Source organism: Budorcas taxicolor, chromosome 3 (genome assembly GCF_023091745.1).
Source record: "Budorcas taxicolor isolate Tak-1 chromosome 3, Takin1.1, whole genome shotgun sequence".
NCBI lineage: Eukaryota > Metazoa > Chordata > Mammalia > Artiodactyla > Bovidae > Budorcas > Budorcas taxicolor.
This window is the reverse complement of record NC_068912.1, coordinates 70,446,705-70,471,378: the sequence shown is the minus strand read 5'-3', so window position 1 is coordinate 70,471,378 and position 24,674 is coordinate 70,446,705. Positions and strand designations below refer to the sequence as shown.

Genomic DNA, 24,674 nt, shown 5'->3' with positions numbered 1-24,674 from the left:
AATAATTTTTTTTCAAAAAAGCTTCCTTATTGGGAAACTTGTATTAAAGTCCAAGTCTTGTTTCTCTAAATGTACTGTTCTTTCTATTAATGCTATAGCTGTAAGAGTTTAAACTAGGAACAAAGATGATTATAGGAAGAAGAAATTTGTAGGGACTTCACAGGAGAGGTCTAACTGCTAAGCATAAGAATACTAACATCACCTGAAAGCTGGCAGGAGTAGACATGAGTCATGTCATAGAGGTGGGTGCTCACTGGGCCCACTCTGCAGATTACCACAATAAGCATTCTTATATGGAATGTGCTCCTGACCACCAAACTCTCTATTTAGCAACCTTCTGAAAGAGTCTTCCCCAGATGAACAAAACCTGAAAAATTAAGAGCAACATGAGAGTCAAGGAAAAAACAAGAGATCTAGATTGTTATGCTGTTTAACTTATTCAGTGCAATAGCTTCTTTTTAGGAGCTACTCCTCCTAAAAATGAGTTTTCTAAATCTGGGGGATAAATCAACCCTTCTGAGATATGCAATGACTTGAAATCTTTGGGGCCACTTAATGTCTTAAGTGATTTCAAGGTTATTTGTTCTTTTGCCCACAATTTAAAACTGATCATACATCCCCATTCTCATGGGGATTCTATGAGGAACTGATACCAACCAGGGTTCTTGGCCTTCTCCAATAAATAGAAATTGATTAGTGGTCAGACAAGAAATTCAGGCAAGGCTTTATTGGGGCCCGTGCTAAAGTGGGAGGGGGGGTGAGAACAAACAACAGTTTTCCTTGCTTGCTCACTTCTTGAAGGGGAGCAAGCTTATACCTTAAATGGGGTAAGGGTAGGAGTGTGTCCAGGGATTGGGCCAGAGGGTGGCTTTGGTGGTTTGCCCACCCCTCTGCTGGTGTTGAGTGCAAGGAGCAAACTCAGTACCCTGCTTTTGCTCAGGACAAAAAATAAGTACCCTTTTTTTGCCCCAGGCTCTTCAGAAGTGGCAAGTGGGATTTTGGGTCTTTTTTGTATCTTTTGTCCGGAATTTGCCCAATTGCACATGCATACAGTTTTGTTTTGTTTTGTTTTTTCATTCTGGAGGACAGGTTTGTATTTTCTTACCGGGGGACAAGTTTATGCAGGTTCAAGCATTACAGCACTGCAGCAAAGGGTCCAAGGTCCCCCAACCTGTCTCAGAATGTATCATTTATTTGTTTGCATTGCTGTCTTTGTGTCAGGTTTAGGTTACATGAATTTTTTACAAGTATTATTTCATTTAATCTTTGCTTTCAAGAAACAATGCTAAAGAAGAGAAACTTGAAGTTCAGTAAATTAACTTCTTCACTCAAGTCACTCGGTTGACTAAATGGCAGAGCTGATATTTGGACTCAATTGCTCTGATTCCCAGGGCCTTACTCATCCCATGTTCCATAAATGCCCTCTACCCAAACGTCAAGGGCCTAAATAGAGGTCCACTTCAAGTCATCACATCCTCTGGAAACCAGACATTCAAATAGATGTTTGCATTTGTTTCCTTGGCTACTCAGGGTTTATGGGTAACATTTATAGGATTATTGTTTCCATCATGAAGTTAAATAGAAGGGCTATACACAAATCAAAACCAAAGCCAAAAACAACAAACAAAACAAAAAACCACTAAATACTTTAGGAACAAAATGTTCTGCAGTGCTGGGTAAGTACAGAATACAAAGTATCCACAATATGCTGGATAGCTTGTAGACGTTTTTAGAATACCAATCGTGTCACTTCCACCCTGCATGCAAAGACCGGGTAGATGTTAAACTTGAATAAAATCACTGGGTATATTTTGGCTTTGTTTCAGCTGATAGATTCATGAGTAACCCAGTCACATAAGGCCAGAATCATGAAATATGCATGTCGTTGAACTATTTAGTCACATGTCACATTTTCTATTAACACATTCTCATTAGATTTTCTAAACACTATCAAGGCAGTTCATCCTCTCATGCTCCAGCTTAGCTCCTGCTGCCCCGCTCCTCCACTCTTCCACATTCCCACCTCACCTCTCTGCTTTACCTCTCTGCTCTCCTCCTCTTTCCATTGTCGTCTTTTCTCTTTAGTCATTATTTTCTGTACTGTATTGCACTTACTTTCTTTAATTTATAGACTTTACTATTTTGATGCTCATCCTCTTTGCTTTCATTAAAACAATATTCAAATCAAAGTGAAAGTGAAGTCGCTCAGTCGTGTCTGACCCTTTTGCGACCCTGTGGACTGTAGCCCACCAGGCTCCTTTGTCCATGGGATTCTCCAGGCAAGAATACTGGCGTGGGTTGCCATTTCCTTCTCCAGTGAATCTTCCCAACCCAGGGATCGAACCCAGGTTTCCCTCATTGTAGGCTTTAACCTCTGAGCCACCAGGGATAAATGTTCCTAAATTAATATGACAGATTAAAAATTAGGCTGTACCTTTTAATGTTTCTTGAACTCTTCCATGTGACCTTGTTAAAGCGTGTGTGGAAGACAGTAAACGAATTAGCAAAGCAACTAGATGTGGATTCCAATCATAATTCTGACACTTTTACCAAATATATAGCCTTAAGGAAAATTATTTTGAGTTTCTTAGCATTAATTCCTCAGCTATAAATTGAAATGCTAATACCACCATGTAAGGCTACTACAGAAACATATTGAAATGAGGAATTCAGAGCTCCTAGCTGTGTTACCTTAAGGGAGTTACTTAACCTTTCTATGATTCAATTTCTTCATGTTTAAAATGGTATAATTATTATACCTACCTCAGTGGGTTATGTAACAATCAGATAGGTTAACAAATATTACTTAGAACTATGCCTAGTGCATAGTTATATTTAAGTGTTACTTACTGTTATTACCTAATGCCTGATACCGTGTCTAACATTGAAAGATCTCCTATAGATAGTTCTTTTTTACAAATGGGATGCTGGTAAATATTATTGACTTGTCCAAAGGGAATAAGTGCTCCAGTGTAGAAGGCGTAACTGGGCAGATATGGAACATATTAGAAAGGTAGAATTGATAGGACATGATGACTGACTTTTATGAGGGGACTGAAGGACAGGAAGCAATCAAGGTTGGTTCCCTGGTTTTTAGTTGGGTAGCTCAATTCATGGTGATATCTTTCACTCAGAGAAAAAAAGCCAGTTTGGCCAAAGAGAGCTTAAGATAGCATATGATACAAAGACTAACAGCCCATGGCATTTAGCAGAAGAGAAGTTTACGGTGGAAAAAAGGTTTATTAGAGTGGCAGAGTAAAAGTGAGACCAGTGGATTGAAGAGCGCATAGTCATTAAAAAAGCAGCAGCAGTAAATTTAAGAAAGCCCTTTAAGAATATGTACCATGAAAGGGAGGAGAGAAATAGGATCTTGTCTACAGGGTTACTTTGAAAAAATCAGGATGTTGCATTAGTATTTAGATTGATTATTCACAACCATATATCTTGAACTGCTATAATTTGTCAAGTCCTAGGGAGCAAAGTATAATAAAATGGCTTAAGGATAGTTTTACTATCTCTTAGGGAAATAAGATATAGAAGAAATAAGAAAAGAGCAAATACTAAATGCTAGATGTAGGGAACTGAACAATAGTGTTACAGGCATTCAGTATCAGAGTCACTGATGTGCACTAGAATATTTGGGTAAGCTTGTTCTTGAAGCAGCTAATAAATCAGGGGCATGGAGAAAGGATCAACCGGGTGAAGAACGTGTTAGACAGAGCAGTCAGAGGGATCAAGTGAGAAGTGTTTGTTCAGCTCATCTCCTTATCTTTAACAGAAGGGTGGGTTGTTCTAAAGCTTTGTCTGTGTTCAGCAGTATAGTAGATACCAAATAAATATTGACCAAATATTTGGTAAATGCAGATTTTATAGGAAACTGACAAATAAGAATTTTCCTGGAATAAGGCTAAAAAGTGAAATCAAGGTCTTAAGTCTCGGAGAACTTAATCTGAGTCACAAATTTGGATCTATTATGGAAAATATGCAATGACAATTTGGTCAGAATACCTACAGAATCAATTCTATGAAATTTAGGAAAAGTCACTGCTGAATATAACCACCCCATAAAGTTTCCAATCATTGTAATTCTTTCTTTACCTTTAGTTCTCTAGTATCAAGAAGAAAATGTAATTCAATGAGAGTTTACTGATCACTAGTAATTTCCCTGGTTCATGGATCTTATGCCTGTGGAGTTTATAGTCATACTGGGGTCAGGTGCTAGGAAAGCCAGGATGAGAAAAAAAATCACTGGACTGGATGCTGGAAAATGGGGCTATTTATTTAGAGGAAAAGTTGGAAGTGAATTCAAACCCGAAAGAGACAACAGGAACAAAGTGAAGGAGAGCGGGAGGAAGGGCCAAGGGGTATGTGGGGACAGCCACTCAGCACTGACAAAGGGTTAGAACTAAAATAGCCCCAAACCTTCATGGCTGATGAGTTTTGTGTCTGTGACTAAAGCTCTAACCCACGGGGATAGACCATCTAGTGTCTTGAAAAACACTAACGGCTCCTCTTCTTGCAGAACGATTCAGAGAGTTAAAAAAAATAATAAAAATAGACTCGTTCATTTCTTTTGAATTTTCAAAGTGTCCTTGAAGGAAGGCATGCAGGATTAAGTACATTTTTAACCTGCCCTTTTGCAGAGACGTGGGCATTTAGTCTCTCTGTGCTCACGGAGAGGGATGAAGGAAGATACCACAGTAAAAGCCATAGCGTCCGATTACTCCGGCAGGTCAGAGGTTTCCCTTCCTGACTTAGCTACAAATCCCTGCTTCCTGGAGGACCGCAAACAAGTTCCCCTGGAGCCACGCTTGTTTAAATACTCATCCGTGGCTCATTCTGAGAGTTAGAAAGAGACACTCAGAGGTCGAGCTCCGCAGGAGCGCACCTCTGTTTGTCAGAGATAGCGCCTCTTCCCCTGCTCTCAGGGAGCCTTATTTGTTGATAAAGCCCAGCTCTCCTCTCAGCTGTTATTTTTAAGCTCAGCTCTCCTCTGCTCAACACATGTACACCTACTTCGGGGTATTTTAACAGGAAACTTGGCACATAATCAATGGTGTGTGCATGCCAAAGTCATAGATTTTTCTTCTCACTTTTTCATATATTTCCATTCTTATTCTGCCCTCTCTCTGGCCTTTTCTTTTTCCCCACCAGTGTCTAGGATCTAATTTTAACATGCAGAGATAGAGGGTTTTCACAGATCTTTTGTGTCTGAGTGTTGAATAGATGCTCAGAAGGCCCAACACTCTCAAAGAGTTGGCACTGATCCCCTGGAGGAGGGCATGGCAATTCACTCCAGTATTCTCGCCTGGAAAATTCCAAGGACAGAGGAGACTCACCAGCTGGCAAAGAGTAGGACATGGCTGAGCAACTAGCACTGTCACTTTCACTGCCCTCTTAAATGTGGGTGAGAGGAGCCCTGCGGCACTTCGGGTACACGTGAGTCTGGGTTACCTGTAGTGGTCTACATCTCTGAATTTAACGTGAACTGGGGACTTGCTTGCATCCTTAGAGATCAGGAAGAATGAAGTGAGGCAAGAATATGAATAGTTATTAGTCAGGAGATCCACTAGTGACCTTGACAGAAAACAGCACTTTAACTTCTTCCTCTATGAACAGATCATGTAATAATTTCTAATATCCTTTCAAATTCTAAAATACCGCTTGCTCTATCTCTTGCTTGTCCTAAGTTACCTTTAGTTCTTGTTTCCATATTATAGTCTATGTTTTGTTTTGACAGACTCATGTTCTCTCCTCACAGATAAATAAATGTCCAGTGCACTTCAGAGTTTTCATACAAAGTAGGATTTGCATATGGCCTTACAAGTTTGGGGTATTATTAAATATCAGAGTGTTCACTATTTGCAGAGCAGCAATAGAGACAGAGACATAGAGAATAGACTTACAGACATGGGCAGGAGGAAGGGGAGCGCAGGATGAATGGAAAGAGTATCAGGGAAGCATATACACTACCATATGTATGACAGATAACCAGTGGGAATTTGCTGTGTGACTCAGGGAACTCAAACTGCACTTCTGTAGCAATGTGGAGGGGTGGAAAGGGATGAGAGGGTGGAGGGAGTTTCGAGAGGGAGGGGACATGTGTATTCCTATGGCCGACTACTGTTGATGTATGGCAGAGGCCAGCACAACATTGTGAAGCAATTATCCTTCAATTAAAAATAGATAAACTTTAAAAATCAGAGTGTTCAAAGTGGATAACCAATAAGTTCCTACTGTATAGCACAGGGAACTCTGCTCAATGTTACATAGCAGCTTGAATGGGAGGGGAGTTTGGGGGAGTATGCCTACATGTATATGTATATTTGAGTGGCTGAGTCCCTTTGCTTTCCACAATTATCACAGCATTGTTAATCCACTATATTCCATTATAAAATAAGGTTTAAAAAAAAATCAGTGTGTTCAGAAAAGTGACTGGGAAGCAGCATTTAAATGATAGTAGAAGTAGCAAAAGCTGGAAATTTTTCAATGGTTTTGGTTTTCTGGTTTTATTTTGATAATCAGGTTAGTTAACTATTACTTGTCTAACTCTTTGTTAAGTAATAATTAGCTCTTTTATATCATACATCATTGAATTTTCATCTTTCCTCAAAATTTTGACCATGGGAGAAATTGCCCCCCACTGTCCTGTGACAACCCCCCTCCCCCCAAAAAAAACATAGGTTTCACAACCAATTGTCTGAAGACAAAACCTTCTGCTCATCCATGGCCCCAGTGCATTAGGAAAATGTTAGACTCTGTGGAGAAAATGTAGTCAATATGATGTTTTCCAATTTTCCCTTTCTCAATTTTGAATTAAAATAAAACAAATGATATATAATGAACACACAGCTGTTGATGCTTGTGATATTGATTGTCACTTTCTCATTTAAAAAGGTTCCATTTTGCAGTTTGCATACTTCAGATTCCTCATAAGATTATGCCCTGTTAAGAAGCTGATAAGCATTATGGTTAGCCATACATAGAAATGTAAATCATACTTCATTGTTATTCTAGGGCACTAGCTTGCAGAAACATCACATCAATAGTGTGTGTGTATGTATGTGTGAGTGTTGGGGGGGGGGAGGGGTGTGTGTGTGTCTGTGTCTGTGTCTGTGTGGTTAGATTTATTCAGTCATTCTCCCGGCTCCACTTGTTTTTCATGGTCCTGAGCAAACAGTGAGTGAAAAGTATGGAGTTTTTTTCATGTTACCCTCAATAAATGGGTTTAACTACAATACAAATCTTATAATCCACCTCTTCAATCCCACTGGCAATGGGACAAATCCAGTAGCTTTAGAAGTAAGCCTTCAAATATACTTCTACTGACAGACTGGGGCTTGTTTTAAGAAAAGGCAAGGTTCTGCAGTCCTCTGCGTTTATTGGAGTTTTCTGTTTCCATGGTTTCCAGGAGTTCACTGAAATTAGGCTTTCAGTGTTTAGAAGTTCATGATATGGGACTTTAGTGAAGTCTTTCTCTCTTACCTTGATTATGTTCAAGATCAGCATATTGCTATTCATGAATAAGCTTGAGGGGCTATTGTTCTGTCAACGTGGTTCTTCCCTACATGCCTTTTCCAAAGGATCAAGTGTAGATACAAGTCAGTTTGTATAAAGTCAAACCAGGGTCACTTTTTGGCAGCATGAAAAAATAAAATTACAGTTCTTATTTCTAGTGAAGAACTACCTTCAAAGAGATTAATAGAGAAATATAGGCTTAGACTTCTCTGGCCTTTGGCAAGGAGGGTACCCTGATGAAATAAAATCTTAAAAATTGGGTTTCAGAGGCTTCGTACTTCTTGAAGAAGATTGACAATAGAATTTCATGGTTGTGGTAGGCATCTCAGAATAGTTTCTATTGAGCCCCAGAGTACAAAGAAAGCATAAAAAATATATGTAGAGACTTTATTTGGCTATGAAGCAGAGTATGTGATTTCTGGTTATTGTATGAATGTTACCAGGTTTCTACATGAAGCCTAAATCGTAGGACTCTCAGGTGGTTGGTGAGGGTCCTCTTACCACATAACATACATAGTAAGTGACCATCAGTAATTTCTCTGAACCCAAATGTGCTGTCCCCATTATCTGGAGCTCAAACCCAAGACTTTCAGCAGTTACCACTCATGAAAATAGTGAGTTTTTGATTAGTTGTTGTTATCTAATGAAGTAAGAAGTAGAGGTAGAAAGATATGCCCCCAAAAGGGGAACTGTGAGAGTACGTCTGGACTACAAGAAGCTAATTTAGATGACTTGGAAGTATATTTTTAGGAAAAGGTACAAAGCTCCAAAGCAAGTAAATGTGAGTTGCACTGCATTTCAAGAGTCTAGTTAGTACCTTGGATTACATTTGAAACAAATTGGAAGCAGTTCAAAGTATGGGGGTCACATATTCAGAGGTAAAGCAGCCACACCGAGTTTGGCAGTGGTGAAGGTTCAAGGATGGCTGGTGAGGAGAGAGTAATGATGCGGTTGCCTATGCTGGAGGTCAAGAGGGCAGTGCTCCCCAGAGAGCGGTCTTTAGCAGGAAGAGAGTCCTGGGCCATCACGTAGTACCACCGTACCACTGGCAAAATGTGACAGGAGGCAGTTTCAGGACTCCTCAGCATCAGGTCTGAGTGATTGCTTGTCAAACAGATGTGTTTGTAAACTAATGACTTTCACAGTGTGATGAGACTGAAAATGAAGCCTAATTGCTTCCACTGATTTAACCCTTGGAATGCTTCCAGGCATGCCGATAGCCATGTGTCTTTAATCATGTAAGTTAATCACCTTCAGGCATAGAACAGAAAACAGTGGCTTCTAGGAAGTCTGGGATGCATTTCTGTTCTGTTATTAGATTTACAGTTCTGGGGCTGTCATCTTTTCAAATAAGGACACTGAGAGGTTGGCCATGGTGCCCTTAAACTAGTATTTGTTAGTAGCAACTGACATAGCCAATTACATGGTTCTATAATTCAGAAAAAAATGAATTAATATTTATGCGATTTTTAAAAGTGGCTTAAAAAAACTCTTAATGACAGTGGAGTGAGTGTTGCAAGTCACCTTGATCCTTCTATAGCCACTATGAACCTCAGTCTGGCTCTGGAAGAAAGTCAGAATTGGAAAATGGTCTAATAATCGGGCCAGTCTGATTAATAGTGACAATTAGTATTGGACTATAGTGCATAACCAACTGATTATGAATCATTTGAGCACTTTAGGTAAATTTTCAATACAGGCAATTAAAATGAAAAGACTCATGATGCTTACATAATGACTTCATTAAATTAATTCAGTTATGAAGTTAGAGAAAATTTTCTTTTGTTGCAAGGAACCAGCAAAATTTAACTTCCATTTATTTGTGTTAAAAAGAAAATTGAAGAAAACACTGAAACGATATAAACACATAGACTCAGGCTCACACACATCACATTGAAAACAGCTTATTCTTTTCTAAAAGTGAACTATGTTACTGTAGAAGACAGAACTGAAGGTCAGAGCATCAGTTGTATTCACATCACTTATTTGTATGAAGTAAATCTTGCCCTCAGTTGTATTCTGTATTCTGCTAAGCACATGCGTTGTTAAGGTTAAAAAAACATTATTGTGGAGTGATCTGTAAGGGATAGAACTTCAAAGAGATAAATACTCAGTTCTGTTACATAAACAATTGACCCAAATCATTTGCTTTCTAATGGAAGACAAAGCTAGAGCCAAGTCCAAATATTGCAATATCCACATAGTCAGGGGAACAAAGATGCCTTTATTTGAAATGCAGTCGTTCAGTCAAGAAGTGATAGTCTTGTAGGCTTAGACAATGAGAACGGAAGGAGAAGAGATGCTAGGGCTAAGAGTGAGTTGAAATATTTCATAAGTCAGTTTCTATTGTGGTTTTGATTCAGGGCTCCTATATGGCTGTGTAGTTTGTACAGCACATTTGCCTTTAAGTCATACAAATACTCCGTAAGCTAGGTCTTATGTTTATTAATAATAAACTAAACCTATTTAGAAGTTTACAGTTTACAAAATCCCATGTGTTATCTCTTTTTAATTTCCTCATTCACCTCACAATTTTTAAAGACAGGAAAGGACGACTCAAAAAGTTTAAGTATTATTAAATTTGATGTTATGTATTATAATTTACTCACAGGACTAGAAACAGCAAAACCAGGCATCCTGAATATGGGTCCTTGTCCTACATATTACCTTTTACCCCTCCTCTTCCTAAGCTCCTTTCTTCTCCTTTGTTAACGATCTTTTTCAGAATTAATTCTTACAGTTACTGTATTCTTCTTTGGGTCTTTCACAATGAAAACGGCTTTAAATTCTAGCTTGTGGTGATAAAGTTTATCTCTTTGAGTCTGCATTGCATTTCCAATCAGACTGCCTTCTCTTTGAAAGCAAAGACTGCAGATTCTAGCACAAAAGTCTAAGCCTTTAGAGCAGAAAGAGTGAAGCTGAGCAATGCTCACGGGGGTGACCATCATTACAGCTTATCATTTCTCCTACAACGCAAGATGACCCATGGCAGCTAGGAAGCGTTCTGAGCTGCTGATACTGCCAGGGTGACCTGGCACACTTGTCAGGCAAGCAGCTTGTCACAACAAAATCAAAAGTTAGCAAATAACATGGACTTTAAAATCATACTCACTTAGATTAAATCAAAATGATAAATCCAGAACTGCGAAAAATTACTGTAAGAATTAAGGACTTGTGAACCTCCATCTGAGGTTTCCCAGGTGGCACTAGTGGCAAAGAACCCACCTGCCAATGCAGGAGATGTAAGAGATGCTGGTTCGATCCCTGGGTCAGGAAGATTGCCTAGAGGAGGGTATGGAAACACATTCCAGTGTTATTGCCTAGAGAATCCCATGGACAGAGGAACCTGGTTTGCTATAATCCTTGGGGTCACAAAGAGTCAGACATGACTGAAACGACTTAGCATGGACCTTTATCTATTTGTTTTAGTGGTTTACCAAACTCATGGCTATTTAGAGTGTTCCTTGGTGGCACTTCACTTTAAACCACATGTCTTGAGAATTTAGGAGACAAGCATGTCTATTGGTGGACATGGGTGCTATCATGTGTACAGACTGGTATATTAGAGTGGCTCTTCTCCATTTCCTCCTTCCTCTCAGAGTATCCTGTCTCATGTCCTGCCCCTTACCTGGCCGGGATTACTTTCCCAGGAGGAAGGATTTGAGCTAAGGTGCTAGAGCCAGCAGTTACTGACTGGTTTGTTTATCTATCAAGTTCAAATCAAAAGGGTCTGACTCACAGGGCTCTTTCCACCAGATGTTACCATGTGGTGAAGGTGCTCTATAAAGCATCAACTTAACCACAGACTGCCTCTCCCCAGAACCTTCGGCAAAAGCAAAGAGATAATATCAACCTCCCAAATGGTCTTCTAGGGGAGAGGAAGTCTCAGGATTCCCATCACTGTTATTTTGTTTCTCTCTTCTGATTCTGATGACAGTATCCAAGGCACTGGCATTCTTCCCGTCTGGCTTACTCCCCAGGTCAGATTGCAAGGCCCAGTTCACAGTGGCTATGCTTCATTCCTACATATGACCATCAATCATGCTCTGAAAGGGAGGAAGGTTAGTCTTTGCCTGCTGTGTCTTGGTACAGAGGTTATTAGATTACATTCCATGTAGCCTGTTGGCTTCAGTCTCATTACCTTATAGTCATACATCAAGCACAAGTATTTTGGACACGAGTTGGTAGACCTCTCTCTCTCCCCCCCACCCCCACCACCCCCGGCCATACATAACATATGGCATATGGGATCTTAGTTCCCCAACCAGGGATGGAACCTGCAACTCTTTGCAATGGAAGCATGGTGTCTTAACCACTGGACCACAAGGGATGTCCTCATAGACCTGTGTGTGTGTGTGTGTGTGTGTGTGTGTGTGTGTGTGTGTGTGTATTTAGTCACTCAGTCGTGTCTGACTCTTTGCCACCCCATGGACTGTAGTCCATCAGGCTCCTCTGTCCATGGAATATTTCTGGCAAGAATACTGGAGCAAGTTGTCATTTCCTACTCCAGGGGATCTTCCTGACTCAGGGATCAAACCCAAGTCTCTTGCATCTTGGGCATTGGCAGGCAGGTTCTTTACCTATCAAACAAAATTTCTGGGATTTCTGTCCAGACATCTGGACATAGCAATTTTTGGCTCCTCAGGATCCATCTAGATGCAAGGGTCAGCTTCTCCTAGAAAGTTTATCCTAGAAAATTTCTCCTCAGAGTTTTCTCCTAGAAAACTCAGTGATAAACCTTGAGTTCATCATTAATAATTATCATACCACTTCTATTATAGCAGCTGTGTCACTCCAAGGTCTTTCCTCTCCCTAGGAACCCTTCACTCTGATGCTGGTGACCCATCAGATGACCTCACTGAACTAACACCTACCAGGAGGCCTTGGTGCTCTGACTGATTAGCACAGATCCCATAAATTTCATCCCTACCTGCCCCTCCATTTATTTCACTCCAAATAGGAAGTATGACTTAGCAGTAACTAACTAAAAAATAGATGAATCTTAAAGGAGCAGCCCCCTCAAGATAGTAGGCACTAGAGCAGCAGCTGCACGGCTCTGGAGCAGCTTTGAGGAGATACCCCCACATCTAAGACCAAAGGAGAAGCCCCAGAAAGACTGTAGGAGGGGCGAAATTGTGTTTAGAATCAAACCCCATACCAACCAGAATGTTCAGAGGGCTCAAACAAACCTTGTTTGCACCAGGACCCAGAGACCCCACAGAGACTGAGACAGAGCTGTATTTGAGTGTCTCCTGTGGAGGTACAGGTCAGCAGGGTTCTGCACAGGGGCAGGGTTCTGGGTACAGCAGACCTGGGTGTGGCATAAGCCTTCCTGGAGGAAGTCGCCATTACCCCCACCATAGAGCCACCAGAACTTACACAGGACTAGGGGAACAGACTTTCGGAGGGCGCAAACAGAACCTTGTGTGCACAAGGACCCAGGAGAAAGGAGCAGTGACCCCACGAGAGACTGACCCAGACTTCCCCGTGAATGTCCAGCAGTCTCTGGCGGAGGTGTAAGTCAGCAGTGGCCTGCTGCAGGGCTGGGGGCACTGAGTGTAGCAGTGCATGCATGTGACCTTTTGAATGAGGTCAGCATTATCTTCATTACCTCCACCATAGTTTGGCCCCAGGTAAATAACAGGGAGGGAACACATCTCCACCCATCAACAGAAAATTGGACTAAAGATTTACTGATCATGGCCCTGCCCATCAGAAAAAGACCCAGATTCCCCCTCAGTCAGTCTCTGCCATCAGGAAGCTTCCATAAACCTTCTCCATCAGAGGGCAGACAGACTGAAAACCACATCACAGAAAACTAACCAATCTGATCACATGGATGACAGCCTTGTCTAACTCAATGAAACTATGAGCCATGCCATGTAGGACCAACCAAGATGGACAGGTCATGGTGGAGAGTTCTGACAAAATGTGGTATACTGGAGAAAGGAATGACAAACCACTTCAGATTTCTTGCCTTGAGAACCCCATGAAAATTATGAAAAGGTAAAAATATAGGACATTGAAAGATGAACTCCCCAGGTGAGTGGTGCCCAATATGTTACTGGAGATCAATGGAGAAATGACTCCAGAAAGAATGAAGAGATGGAGCCAAAGCAAAAACACCCAGTTGTGGATGTGACTGGTGATGGAAGTAGAATCTGATACTGTAAAAAGCAATATTGCATAGAAACCTGGAATATTAGATCCATGAATCAAGGCAAATTGGAAGTGGTCAAACAGGAGATGGCAAGAGTGAACATCAATATTTTAGGAATCAGCAAACTAAAATGGACTGGAATGATTTAATTTAACTCAGATGAGCATTATATCTACTACTGTGAGCAGGAATCCCTTAGAAGAAATGGAGTACCCATCATGGTCAACAAAAGAGTCTGAAATGCAGTACTTGGATGCAGTCTCAAAAAGGACAAAATGAACTCTGTTCATTTCCAAGGAAAACCATTCAATATCACAGTAATCCAAGTCTATGTTCTTACCAGTAATGCTGAAGAAGCTGAAGTTGAATGGTTCTATGAAGACCTACAAGGCCTTCTAGTATTATCATCCCCAAAAAGATATCCTTTTCATTATAGGGGACTGGAATGCAAAAATAGGAAGTCAAGAAATAACTGGAGTAATAGGAAAGTTTGGCCTTGGAGTACAGAATGAAGCAGGGCAAAGGCTAATAGAATTCTGCCAAGACAACACACTGGTCATAACAAACACGCTCTTCCAACAACACAAGAGAAGACTGTACACATGGACATCACCAGATGGTCGATAATGAAATCAGACTAACTACATTCTTTGCAGCCAAAGATGGGGAACCTGCATAAGTCAGCAAAAACAAGACCGGGAGCTGACTGTGGCTCATATCGAGAACTCCTTATTGCAAAATTCAGACTTAAGTTGAAGAAAGTAGGGAAAACCACTAACCATTCAAGTATGATCTAAATCAAATCCCTTACAGTGTAAGTGATGAATAGATTCAAGGAATTAGATCTGATAGACAGAGTGCCTGAAACTATGAATGGATGTTTGTGACATTGTACAGGAGACAGGGATCAAGACCATCCTTAAGGAAAAGAAATGCAAAAAGGCAAAATGGTGTCTGAGGAGGCCTTACAAATAGCTGTGAAAAGAGAAGCAAAAAGCAAAGGAGATAAGGAAAGATATACCCATTTGAATGCAGCATTCCAAAGAATAGCAAGGAGAAATAAGAAAGCCTTCCTTAGTGATCAGTGCAAAGAAATAGAAGAAAACAATAGAATGGGAAAGACTAGAGATCTCTTTTAAGAAAATTAGAGATATTAAGGGAACATTTAATGCAAAGATGGGCACCACAAAGGACAGAAATTGTATAGACCTAACAGAAGCAGAAGATATTAAGAAGAGGTGGCAAGAATACACAGAAGAACTATACAAAAAAGATCTTCACGACTCAGATAATCATGATGGTGTGATCACACACCTAAAGCCAGACATCCTGGAATGTGAAGTCAAGTGGGCTGTAGAAAGCATCGCCATGAATAAAGCTAGTGGAGTTGATTGAATTCCAGTTGAGCTATTTCAAATCCTAAAAGCTGATGCTGTGAAAGTGCTACACTCAATATGCCAGCAAATTTGGAAAACTCAGCAGTGACCACAGGACTGGTAAAGGTCAATTTTGATTCCAGTCCCAAAGAAAGGCAATGCCAAAGAATGTTCAAAATTGCACTCATCTCACATACTAGCAAAGTAATGCTTAAAATTCTCCAAGCCAGGCTTCAACAGTATGTGAACCACGAACTTCCAGATCTTCAAGCTGGTTTTAGAAAAGGCAGAGGAACCAGAGATCAAATTGCCAACTTCCATTGGATCATCAAAAAAACAGGAGAGTTCCAGAAGAACATCTATTTCTGCTTTATTGACTATGCCAAAGCCTTTGACTGTGTGGATCACAATAAACTGTGGAAAATTCTGAAAGAGATGGGAATACCAGACCACCTGACCTGCCTCTTGAGAAATCTGTATGCAGGTCAGGAAGCAACAGTTGAAACTGGACATGGAACAACAACTTGTTCCAAACAGGAAAAGTAGTACATCAAGGCTGCATATTGTCACCCTGATTATTTAACTTATATGCAGAGTACATCATGGGAAGTGTTGAGCTGGAAGAAGCACAAGCTGGAATCAGATCGCCGGGAGTAATATCAATAACGTCAGATATGCAGATGATACCACCGTTATGGCAGAAAGTGAAAAACTAAAGAGCCTCTTGATGAAAGTGAAAGAGGAGAGTGAAAAAGTTGGGTTAAAACTCAACATTCAGAAAACTAAGATCATTGCACCTGGTCCCATCACTTCATGGCAAATAGATGGGAAAACAATAGAAACAGTGGCAGATTTTATTTTGGGGGGCTCCAAAATCACTGCCTATGGTCATGTATGGATGTGAGAGTTGGACTGTGAAGAAGGCTGAGCACCGAAGAATTGATGCTTTTGAACTGTGGTGTTGGAGAAGACTCTTGAGAGTCCCTTGGACTGCAAGGAGATCCAACCAGTCCATTCTGAAGGAGATCAGCCCTGGGATTTCTTTGGAGGGAATGATGCTAAAGCTGAAACTCCAGTACTTTGGCCACCTCATGCGAAGAGTTGACTTATTGGAAAAGACTCTGATGCTGGGAGGGATTCAGGGCAGGAGGAGAAGGGGACGACAGAGGATGAGATGGCTGGATGGCATCACTAACTCAATGGACATGAGTCGGAGTGAACTCTGGGAGTTGGTAATGGACAGGGAGGCCTGGCGTGCTGCAATTCATGGGGTCGCAAAGAGTCGGACACGACTGAGCGACTGAACTGAAATGAAAATCACTGCAGATGGTGACTGCAGCCATGAAATTAAAAGACCCTTGGAAGAAAAGCTATGACCAACCTAGACACATATTGAAAAACAGAGACATTACTTTGCCAACAAAGGTCCATCTAGTCTAGGCTATGTTTTTTTCCAGTAGTCATGTATGGATATGAGAGTTGGACTATAAAGAAAGCTGAGCACCGAATAATTGATGCTTTTGAACTGTGGTGTTGGAGAAGACTCTTGAGAATCCCTTGGACTGTAAGGAGATCCAACCAGTCCATCCTAAAGGAAATCAGTCCTGAATATTCACTGGAAGGACTCATGCTGAAGCGGAAACTCCAATACTTTGGCCACCTGATGAGAAGTTCAGACTCATTGTAAAAGACCCTGATGCTGGGAAAGACTGAGTGTAGAAGGAGAAGGGGATGACAGAGGATGAAATGGTTGGATGGCATTTACAACTCAATGGACATGAGTTTGAACAAGCTCCGGAAGACGGTGAAGGACAGGGAAGCCAGGCATGCTGCAGTCCGTGGAGTCACAGTGAGACAATCTGAGCGACTGAACAGCACCCGTATAGTTGTGCTCGTTTCCCCTGCTAGTAAGAATATGCTCAACATCCTTCAAGTTAGGCTTCAGCAGTATGTGAACCAGGAACTTTCAGATGTACAAACTGGGTGTAGAAAAGGCAGAGGAAACAGAGATCAAATTGCCAACATCCATTGGATTATAGAAAAATAGAGAATTCCAGAAAAATATCTACTCTGCTTCATTTACTACACTAAATCCTTTTACTGTTTGGATCACAGCAATCTGTGGAAAAGTCTTAAATAGATGGGAATACCAGATCACATTACGTGTCTCCTGATAAATATGTATGCAGGATAAGAAACAACACTTAGAACTGGACATGAAACAGTGGACTATTTCAAAATCATAAAAGGAGTACATCAAGGCTATATATTGTCACCCTGCTTATTTCACTTATATGCATCATTTCATTGGAAATGCTGGGCTGGAAGACTCACAAGCTAGAATAAAGATTTCTGAGAGAAATATCAACCACCTCAGTTATTTAGATATTACCACTCTAATCGCAAAAAAATGAAGAGGAAACAAAGAACCTCTCAATGAGGGTTAAAGAGGAGAGTGAAAAAGCTGACTTAAAGCTCAATATTCAAAAAATGAAGATCGTGGCATCCTGTTCCAGCATTTCATAGAAAATAGATGGGGAAAAGTGGAAACAATGAGAGATTTTCTTTTCTTAGGCTCCAAAATCATTGCAGAAGGCGATTGTAGCCACAAAATTGAAAGATGCTTGCTCCTTTGAAGAAAACCTATGACAAACCTAGACAGCATATTAAAAAGCAAAGACATAACTTTGTCAGCAAAGATCTGTATAGTCAAAGCTATGATTTTCCCAGTAGCCATGCATAGATATGAGTGTTGGACCAGGAAGAAGACTGAGCATGGAAGAATTGATGCTTTTGAGCTGTGGCTCTGGAGAAGACTCTTGAGAAACCAGTCAATCCTAAAGGAAAGAAACCCTGAATATTAACTGGAAGGACTGATGCTGAAGCTGAACCTCCAGTACTTTGGCCACCTGATTCAAGGAACCAACTCATTACAAAAGACTTTGATGCTGAGAAAGATTGAGGGGAGGAGGGAAAGGGTGACAGCAGATGAGGTGGTTGGATGGCATCATCAACTCAGCAGACATGAATCTGAGTAAACTCCAGGAGATAGTGAAGGTCAAGGAAGCCTGGCGTGATGCAGTTAATGGGGTCGCAAAGAGTGAGACACAACTTAGTATCTAAACAACCACAATTCAATAAGTACTTACCTATTAACTAATATGATCTTTATGCTACCAAACTTGTGACTTTCTAGTTTAAGTTTCTTTTATTTGTTTAAAAAACATTTATGTGTATACTCAAATGTGATAAGGAGTGTAAGCAGCATGCCAAAAATAAGCACATGCTAAAAATGCTGTAGTTACGACTATGAGCATGATCCCTGTATCCTGAGACATCCTGCCCCTCATACCAGGAGGAACAGGGCAGCCCAGTGATCAAATTCATTTCTTTTGCTGTTGTTTAGTCACTTCAGCTGTGTCTGATTCCTTGCAACCCCATAGACTGTACCCGATCAAGCTCCTCTGTCTATGGGATTTTCCAGGCAAGAATACTGGAATGGGTAGACATTTCCTTCTGCAGGAGATCTTCCCAACCCAGGAACTGGACCTGTGTCTCCTGCATTGCAGATGGATTCTTTACTACTGAGCCACCAGGAGCCATTTCTTTTGCTTGAAGACTAAAATTATGCTGCTGCTGCTGCTAAGTCACTTCAGTTGTGTCCGACTCTGTGCGACCCCATGGACAGCAGCCCACCAGGCTCCCCCGTCCCTGGGATTCTCCAGGCAAGAACACTGGAGTTGGTTGCCATTTCCTTCTCCATAATTATGCTAAACTACCCCCAATTCCAGTTACCTGGCATTATCACCCTTATTCTTAGTAACATAAAATATTTAGAAGAAATTTAAACACACAAATGAATAAACAAAATATGCCCAACACTTCTCATGGACAGAGGAGCTTGGTGGATTACCATCCATAGGATTGCAAAGAGTCTGACACAGCTGAAGTGACTTAACAGGCATGCCCACACAACTTCCAAAATTTTAAGCTGTTGCCTCAAGGACCGTGATTTTGAAACAGGTGAAGATTAAGTAGGGTTTCTGTCAGCTTTTTCCAGTGTTCAACTAAGGCAACTTTATTTAGATATCTGTATTTTGTATTGCGAATATGCTGCCAAATATTTTGATAACCATAGTTCTACATTATTAATTTGAATTAAAATTAAATTAATGGATACGATACTATACATATAATCATTTAATTCAATTGGTAATTCATGTTTAGCATGTTTTAATGATATCTATGAACTGTGACCCTCATTATCTTTTGACAGATTAAGGGACTGTGGTATAATAACTCACCTAAATTCTTGAAGTAATCTAGTGGTACAGCATTTTTGATGCATTCTTCTTGTTGCCTTTAAACTTCCAGAGAGCTCCTGATACTGGAGAGTTCTTTATCTTGACAGTGTCATTCTCACAGAATGTATTAATTGGCAATTTACAATTAAAGATAACATCTCAGGGGGCTTTTCATTTTGACATCCTCTTACTTCTCTGGGCTTCCCAGGTGGCAGTGATATAAAAATCTGTCTGCCAAAGCAAGAGACACAGGAGACAGGGGTTCTATCCCTGGGTCAAGAAGATCCCCAGGAGATGGAGATGGCAACCCACTCCAATATTCTTGTCTAGAAAATCCCATGAACAGAGGAGCCTGGCAGGCTACAGTCCAGTCCAGGAGGTCACAGAGAGTTGGACATGAATGAGCAACTGAGCATGTGCTCACTTATTATGTGTTACAAATTAGCAATTAATTAACATTACTTCTGGAGAAGGCAATGGCAGCCCACTCCAGTCCTCTTGCCTGGAAAATCCCATGGACGGAGGAGCCTGGTGGGCTGCAGTCCACCGGGTCGCGAAGAGTTGGACACGACTGAGTGACTTCACTTTGGCTTTTCACTTTCATGCATTGAAGAAGGAAATGGCAACCCACTCCAGTATTCTTGCCTAGAGAATCCCAGGGATAGGGGAGCCTGGTGGGCTGCCGTCTATGGGATCGCACAGAGTCAGACACGACTGAAGTGACTTGGCAGCAACATTACTTCTACACTGGTCTCTTCCAGGCCAAAAAAAAAAAAAAAGCTTGAACACATTCTAGATTTTTGCTAGTTTAAAAGAGAATTAAGTATATACCATAAAAGTAAAATTCATTTATGATACAAGAGAAGTTCAAAGCTAACTTTCTTATAATGTTTAACTCAGTACCTGAAAGCACTTATATAAATGGTTCAATATCATACTGGAGTTATTCAGACTAAAAGATTTTCCTTTTTCGATCATGAAGCAAAACAATGAAAGAAAGAGCAGATAAATTAATGTTGTATGGCCTATGTGCACTAAAAGATAACCCACTAAAAGTGGGTTATCTCCTAATGCTGAAATGACTCATTTAGAAGCTAAACATGAAGTGAGCATAAAGAAAGGCATTCAATAAGAAACACTCAAAGACCATCTTGGGTCACAATATGTTCTTCCATAAGAGATCTCACAACTCAATTCACCAACTTGTGAGAGAAATGGCCTCTAGTTAAACTGTCCCAACCTTGGTTTACTTCTTGAAAAGGACAGCCTTGTTCTAGCTTGAATTCTAGTTTGGAAAGGAGACTTTGAAGACCTTTCTGTGCTTTCCTCTCCAAGAGCTTAAAAAGTGCTTTAACTGGCCTCATTTCACAGGCCTTAAAAACACTTCTTTTTCCTAGGATACCAGCTAGAACATATTGACCAAGACATTTTCCATAAAGAGTCCTTTTCCTGTATTCATGTCAGGTCCTGCCTTGAACTGCCCTTGTACCGAGAGTTCTAGCAAACTTGTTCACTTACTCTGACTCTGATATGCTCACAGATACGTTTTACTATTGCCTGTAACCAAATTTTGTTAGCAACTGAACTTCAAAGAGCTGGAAAACTTATCTTCAGCTAATGGGTCTTTGAGAAGTTTAGAAGGTTTACCTAAAGTAAAATACTTTGAATACTTTCAAAGTCAGATATAAGATGATCACATTATATAAACATTTCTTACAAATAAGCAAACTCAGAAAATCAGAGTCACCAAACTGAGATGTCTGTTAACTTTTGGGGAGTTGTTTAACCTCCAGGTTAAACAAATGATGATTGTCATCCTCTTCCTTGAGAGACCATTCAGACTGAAAATAGTAAGCTTTACTCAAAATCTACTTTTTATTTTTTTACAGTCACAATATTCTTCTCTACGAGGATGGGCATGCTGTGGTGGCAGATTTCGGAGGTGAGATTTCTATGAATAATGCCCCCAGTGACATCAGTTTCTTTCTTCCTTCCTCATTGGTGGAGATATTATATGATAAACCTGGAAATGGATATCACCCTGACAGCTATATTTCTCTAAATTATTCACATTTCAAGTTATCATGGAGGGGTACTGGAAAAAGTTTTCAATTAGCAAGAGGGAGGTGACATGTGTGTACCTATGGCTGATTCATGTTGTTGTATGGCAGAAACCAACACAATATTGTAAAGCAATTATCCTCCAATTAAAAACAAATAAATTTCAAAAATTTTCAATGAATTTAAAAAATATGTCATTTCTTTTCAGCTTTTCCTCTTTTATATCCTCAGCTAAAAAAAAATGGAAGTAAAAATTTAAATAAGACAGAGGTTTCCTTGGGGTTTCAAACTTTTAGCTATGATCTTTGACCTTGGTTTTAAAATATTTCCTTTGACATGAATTTGTTTTCTCTTTTCCCCAGAATCAAGATTTCTGCAGTCTCTGGATGAAGACAACATGACAAAACAACCTGGGGTTTGTTGCTGCTCATGTTCCCTATAATTATGAAACAATTAGAATGTGTAAACTCAGCATGAGAGAAAAGGAGACGAAAGCAGCTTTAACTGGAAGAAATGTCATTGTCCCAGAGGCAGGATAATGTTTTATGTTTTTATTTTTAGTAAGCCCCCAAAAGAACTATTTCAAAGCTCTGTTAGAGAAATAGATTAGATATATATTTGAAAAATGTTACAGAAAAAGTAACAGAATTTGTTTCAAATCTAATTGAAAAGTACATGGCAGGCATGGATAATTGACTTTCATGTTTAGATCTCCTTATTAAGTGGTAGAGTTAAAATTTAATAGCTAACCATAAAGTCCATAGTTTACCTGCATCTATTAACAATTTATAGTTTTCCATTTTAACATTGTAAGGTGATAGGTGATACAGTCAAGCGTTAATGTTTAAGAAAAATATAAATTATAACATCTGAAGCAAACATAAATTACACTTGAAATGTCTGCATTTAGATTCATTATCTGCTTTTCCCTCTCCCCTCCCCATGAAGGAGTGTACTTCTCTTTCTGAGCTAGCTGTGTTATTTAATTACCCAAGCTTGGGCTAATTTTCTGTTCCTTCCTTTTCCTGCTTCTGCTTATACACTGCTCAATCACTTTTTATGTTTGTTTCTATTTCTCTTCTTTTCTAGTTTATCCCAAACTTTCATTTACCGCTGCCTCAGTTCAGGTCTTCCCCATCTCTTTTCTGGACCATTGTTCTAGGCTTTTAATTCCAGTCCTCCCCTCCAGTTCATTCTTTGCAACATCAGCCAAGTGTTGTGTTCTGACAATTCACTTCTTCCTGTAAATCGTCAATGATGCTTCTTACAATGTTGTATGCGTGTGTACACATTCAGTCCTGTCTGACTGTGCGACCACATGGACTATAATCCACAGGCTCTTCTGTCCATGGAATTTTCCAGGCAAGAATACTGGAGTGGGGTGCCATTTCCTCCTCCAGGGAATCTTCCTGATCCAGGGATTAAACTCACTTCTCTTGCATCTCCTGCTTTGGCAGGCAGATTCTTTACCTCTAGCACCACCTAGGAAACATTAAAATGTTATAACACTCTCCCCCCAGTCTGAATCCAAGACTCTTCTACGAGTTCATTTCCCACTAAACATTTTCTCAAGTCCCCTATGCCTCTTGCAACATACATACAAGCCATCTGGCTATTCCCCAAATATTTTATTCACTTTCACAGATTTATGACTCTCCCAGGGTCATATTCTCTGCCCAAAAACCTTTCATTGCATCTCACCTCAAGAAAGTCTAATTATCTTGCATGGCCAAGAAAAGTTTACCCATTTTAAGTACCTTCCATCCTGTAAACTGCCCCTTCGACCTCCTCCCCACACACTTTTCTGTCTGTGCTTTTGTAGCACTTTTTTCACACTGCTAGGTAGTACTCTTACTCACTGGACAAATATTTCTGAAGGGTCTACAATGTGTCAGGCATTGTACAAGGGCCAGGAATACAAAATGTGAATAAGAGCTTGTCTTTGATCTCAAGTAACTCATTTTGTAGTGGGAAAATCCATGTGCAAGTAAGGGTGAAGGCAGTATGGACATTCAATGACAGAGATGTGGCAAAGCCTCATGGGAGCTCAGGCAGAATGAACAGGAATAAATCAGTTCAAACAGAATGAACACATGAGCAAAGGCACAGGGGAAGGAGAAACACCAGCTTTCCTTGGGGACTTTAAATAGCTTGGCATTGTTGCCATGCCCTGTGTGAGAAGACACAGTGAGAGAGGAGTTAAAGAGGAAGGCAGGAACCACATCATGGATTAAGGATTAAGCATGCTGGTTTCCCCAGTTAAATTCCATTCATTCAACAGACATTTATGGAATACCTACTAAGTGTCAGACATTTTCAAGGACCTGGGATTATTACCATGAACAAAGCAAAATTCTTGTGTTTATGGGGCTAATATTTTAATGGAAGAAGATAAACATTGAACAAATTAGTAAAGTATATATCAGGTGGTGATAAGTGTTATGAAGAAAAAGACAAAGCAGAGCAGATGAATGGAACGTGATAGAGGGTGTCATTTAGATGAGTGAAATAGAAAGATAGCATTTGATAAGAGACCTATGTGGGAGTTATCCATAAGAGGAGAGCAGCGTAGAAGAGGGGACAGTAAGCGCAAATGTCCTGCAGCAGGAGAGTCCTTTGTGTGTTCAAGGCCAGATTGACTGAAGTGGAGTAAGAAAGGAGAAGTATGGTAAGATACGAGAGAGGAGGGAAGAGTGGGTCCTTTTTTTGACAGGACATACAGATCTTATCTGGCATCTTTGACATAGAGATAGCTAACTCAGTGGACCTCAACCGTGGCTGCACATTGAAATCACTTTGAAAACTTTTGTAAAAGCATTCAACCTGAATCCAGCCCCAAGAAATTCTGATCTCATTGTCCCAGGGTTCATCTTGAGTACATGTATCTTTTAAAAGTTTCCCCAGGAGATTCTAAAATGTAGCTAGTGGAGACTCTGGTTAAATATTATTTTGTTGAATGAAATTGAATTGAATTTCTGCAAAGCAAGTAACATTCTTCTATCCTAGGAGTGGAGTCTTTAAGCACAGCCCTAGTCAAGATTTATTTTGAAGGTTATTTTATTTCTTACTAGTTATGTGGCCTCATATAAGTTTGCTAATTACTCTATTACCCCCTGTGAAAAAAATGGGCATACTGTATGCTTACTCCTGCTGATGCATTGTTGTGACAAAACTCATAATCTGCTATATAATTGGAGGCTACTTGGAATGTGAAAGCTCATGTGGAAGGATTGCATATAAGCACCATAATTGAAA

General features: G+C 40.2%; 1 protein-coding gene across 1 annotated transcript in view; it reads left to right on the top strand.

Moving 5' to 3' along the window:
- The window catches only part of TNNI3K (TNNI3 interacting kinase), a 335,099-nt gene that overhangs the window by 191,162 nt on the left and 119,263 nt on the right, over positions 1–24,674 (top strand). The window contains exons 18-19 of the mRNA XM_052637003.1: positions 21,248–21,300; positions 21,782–21,834. Coding sequence (XP_052492963.1) covers positions 21,248–21,300; positions 21,782–21,834 — 106 coding nt within the window. The remainder of the gene's footprint in view (positions 1–21,247; positions 21,301–21,781; positions 21,835–24,674) is intronic.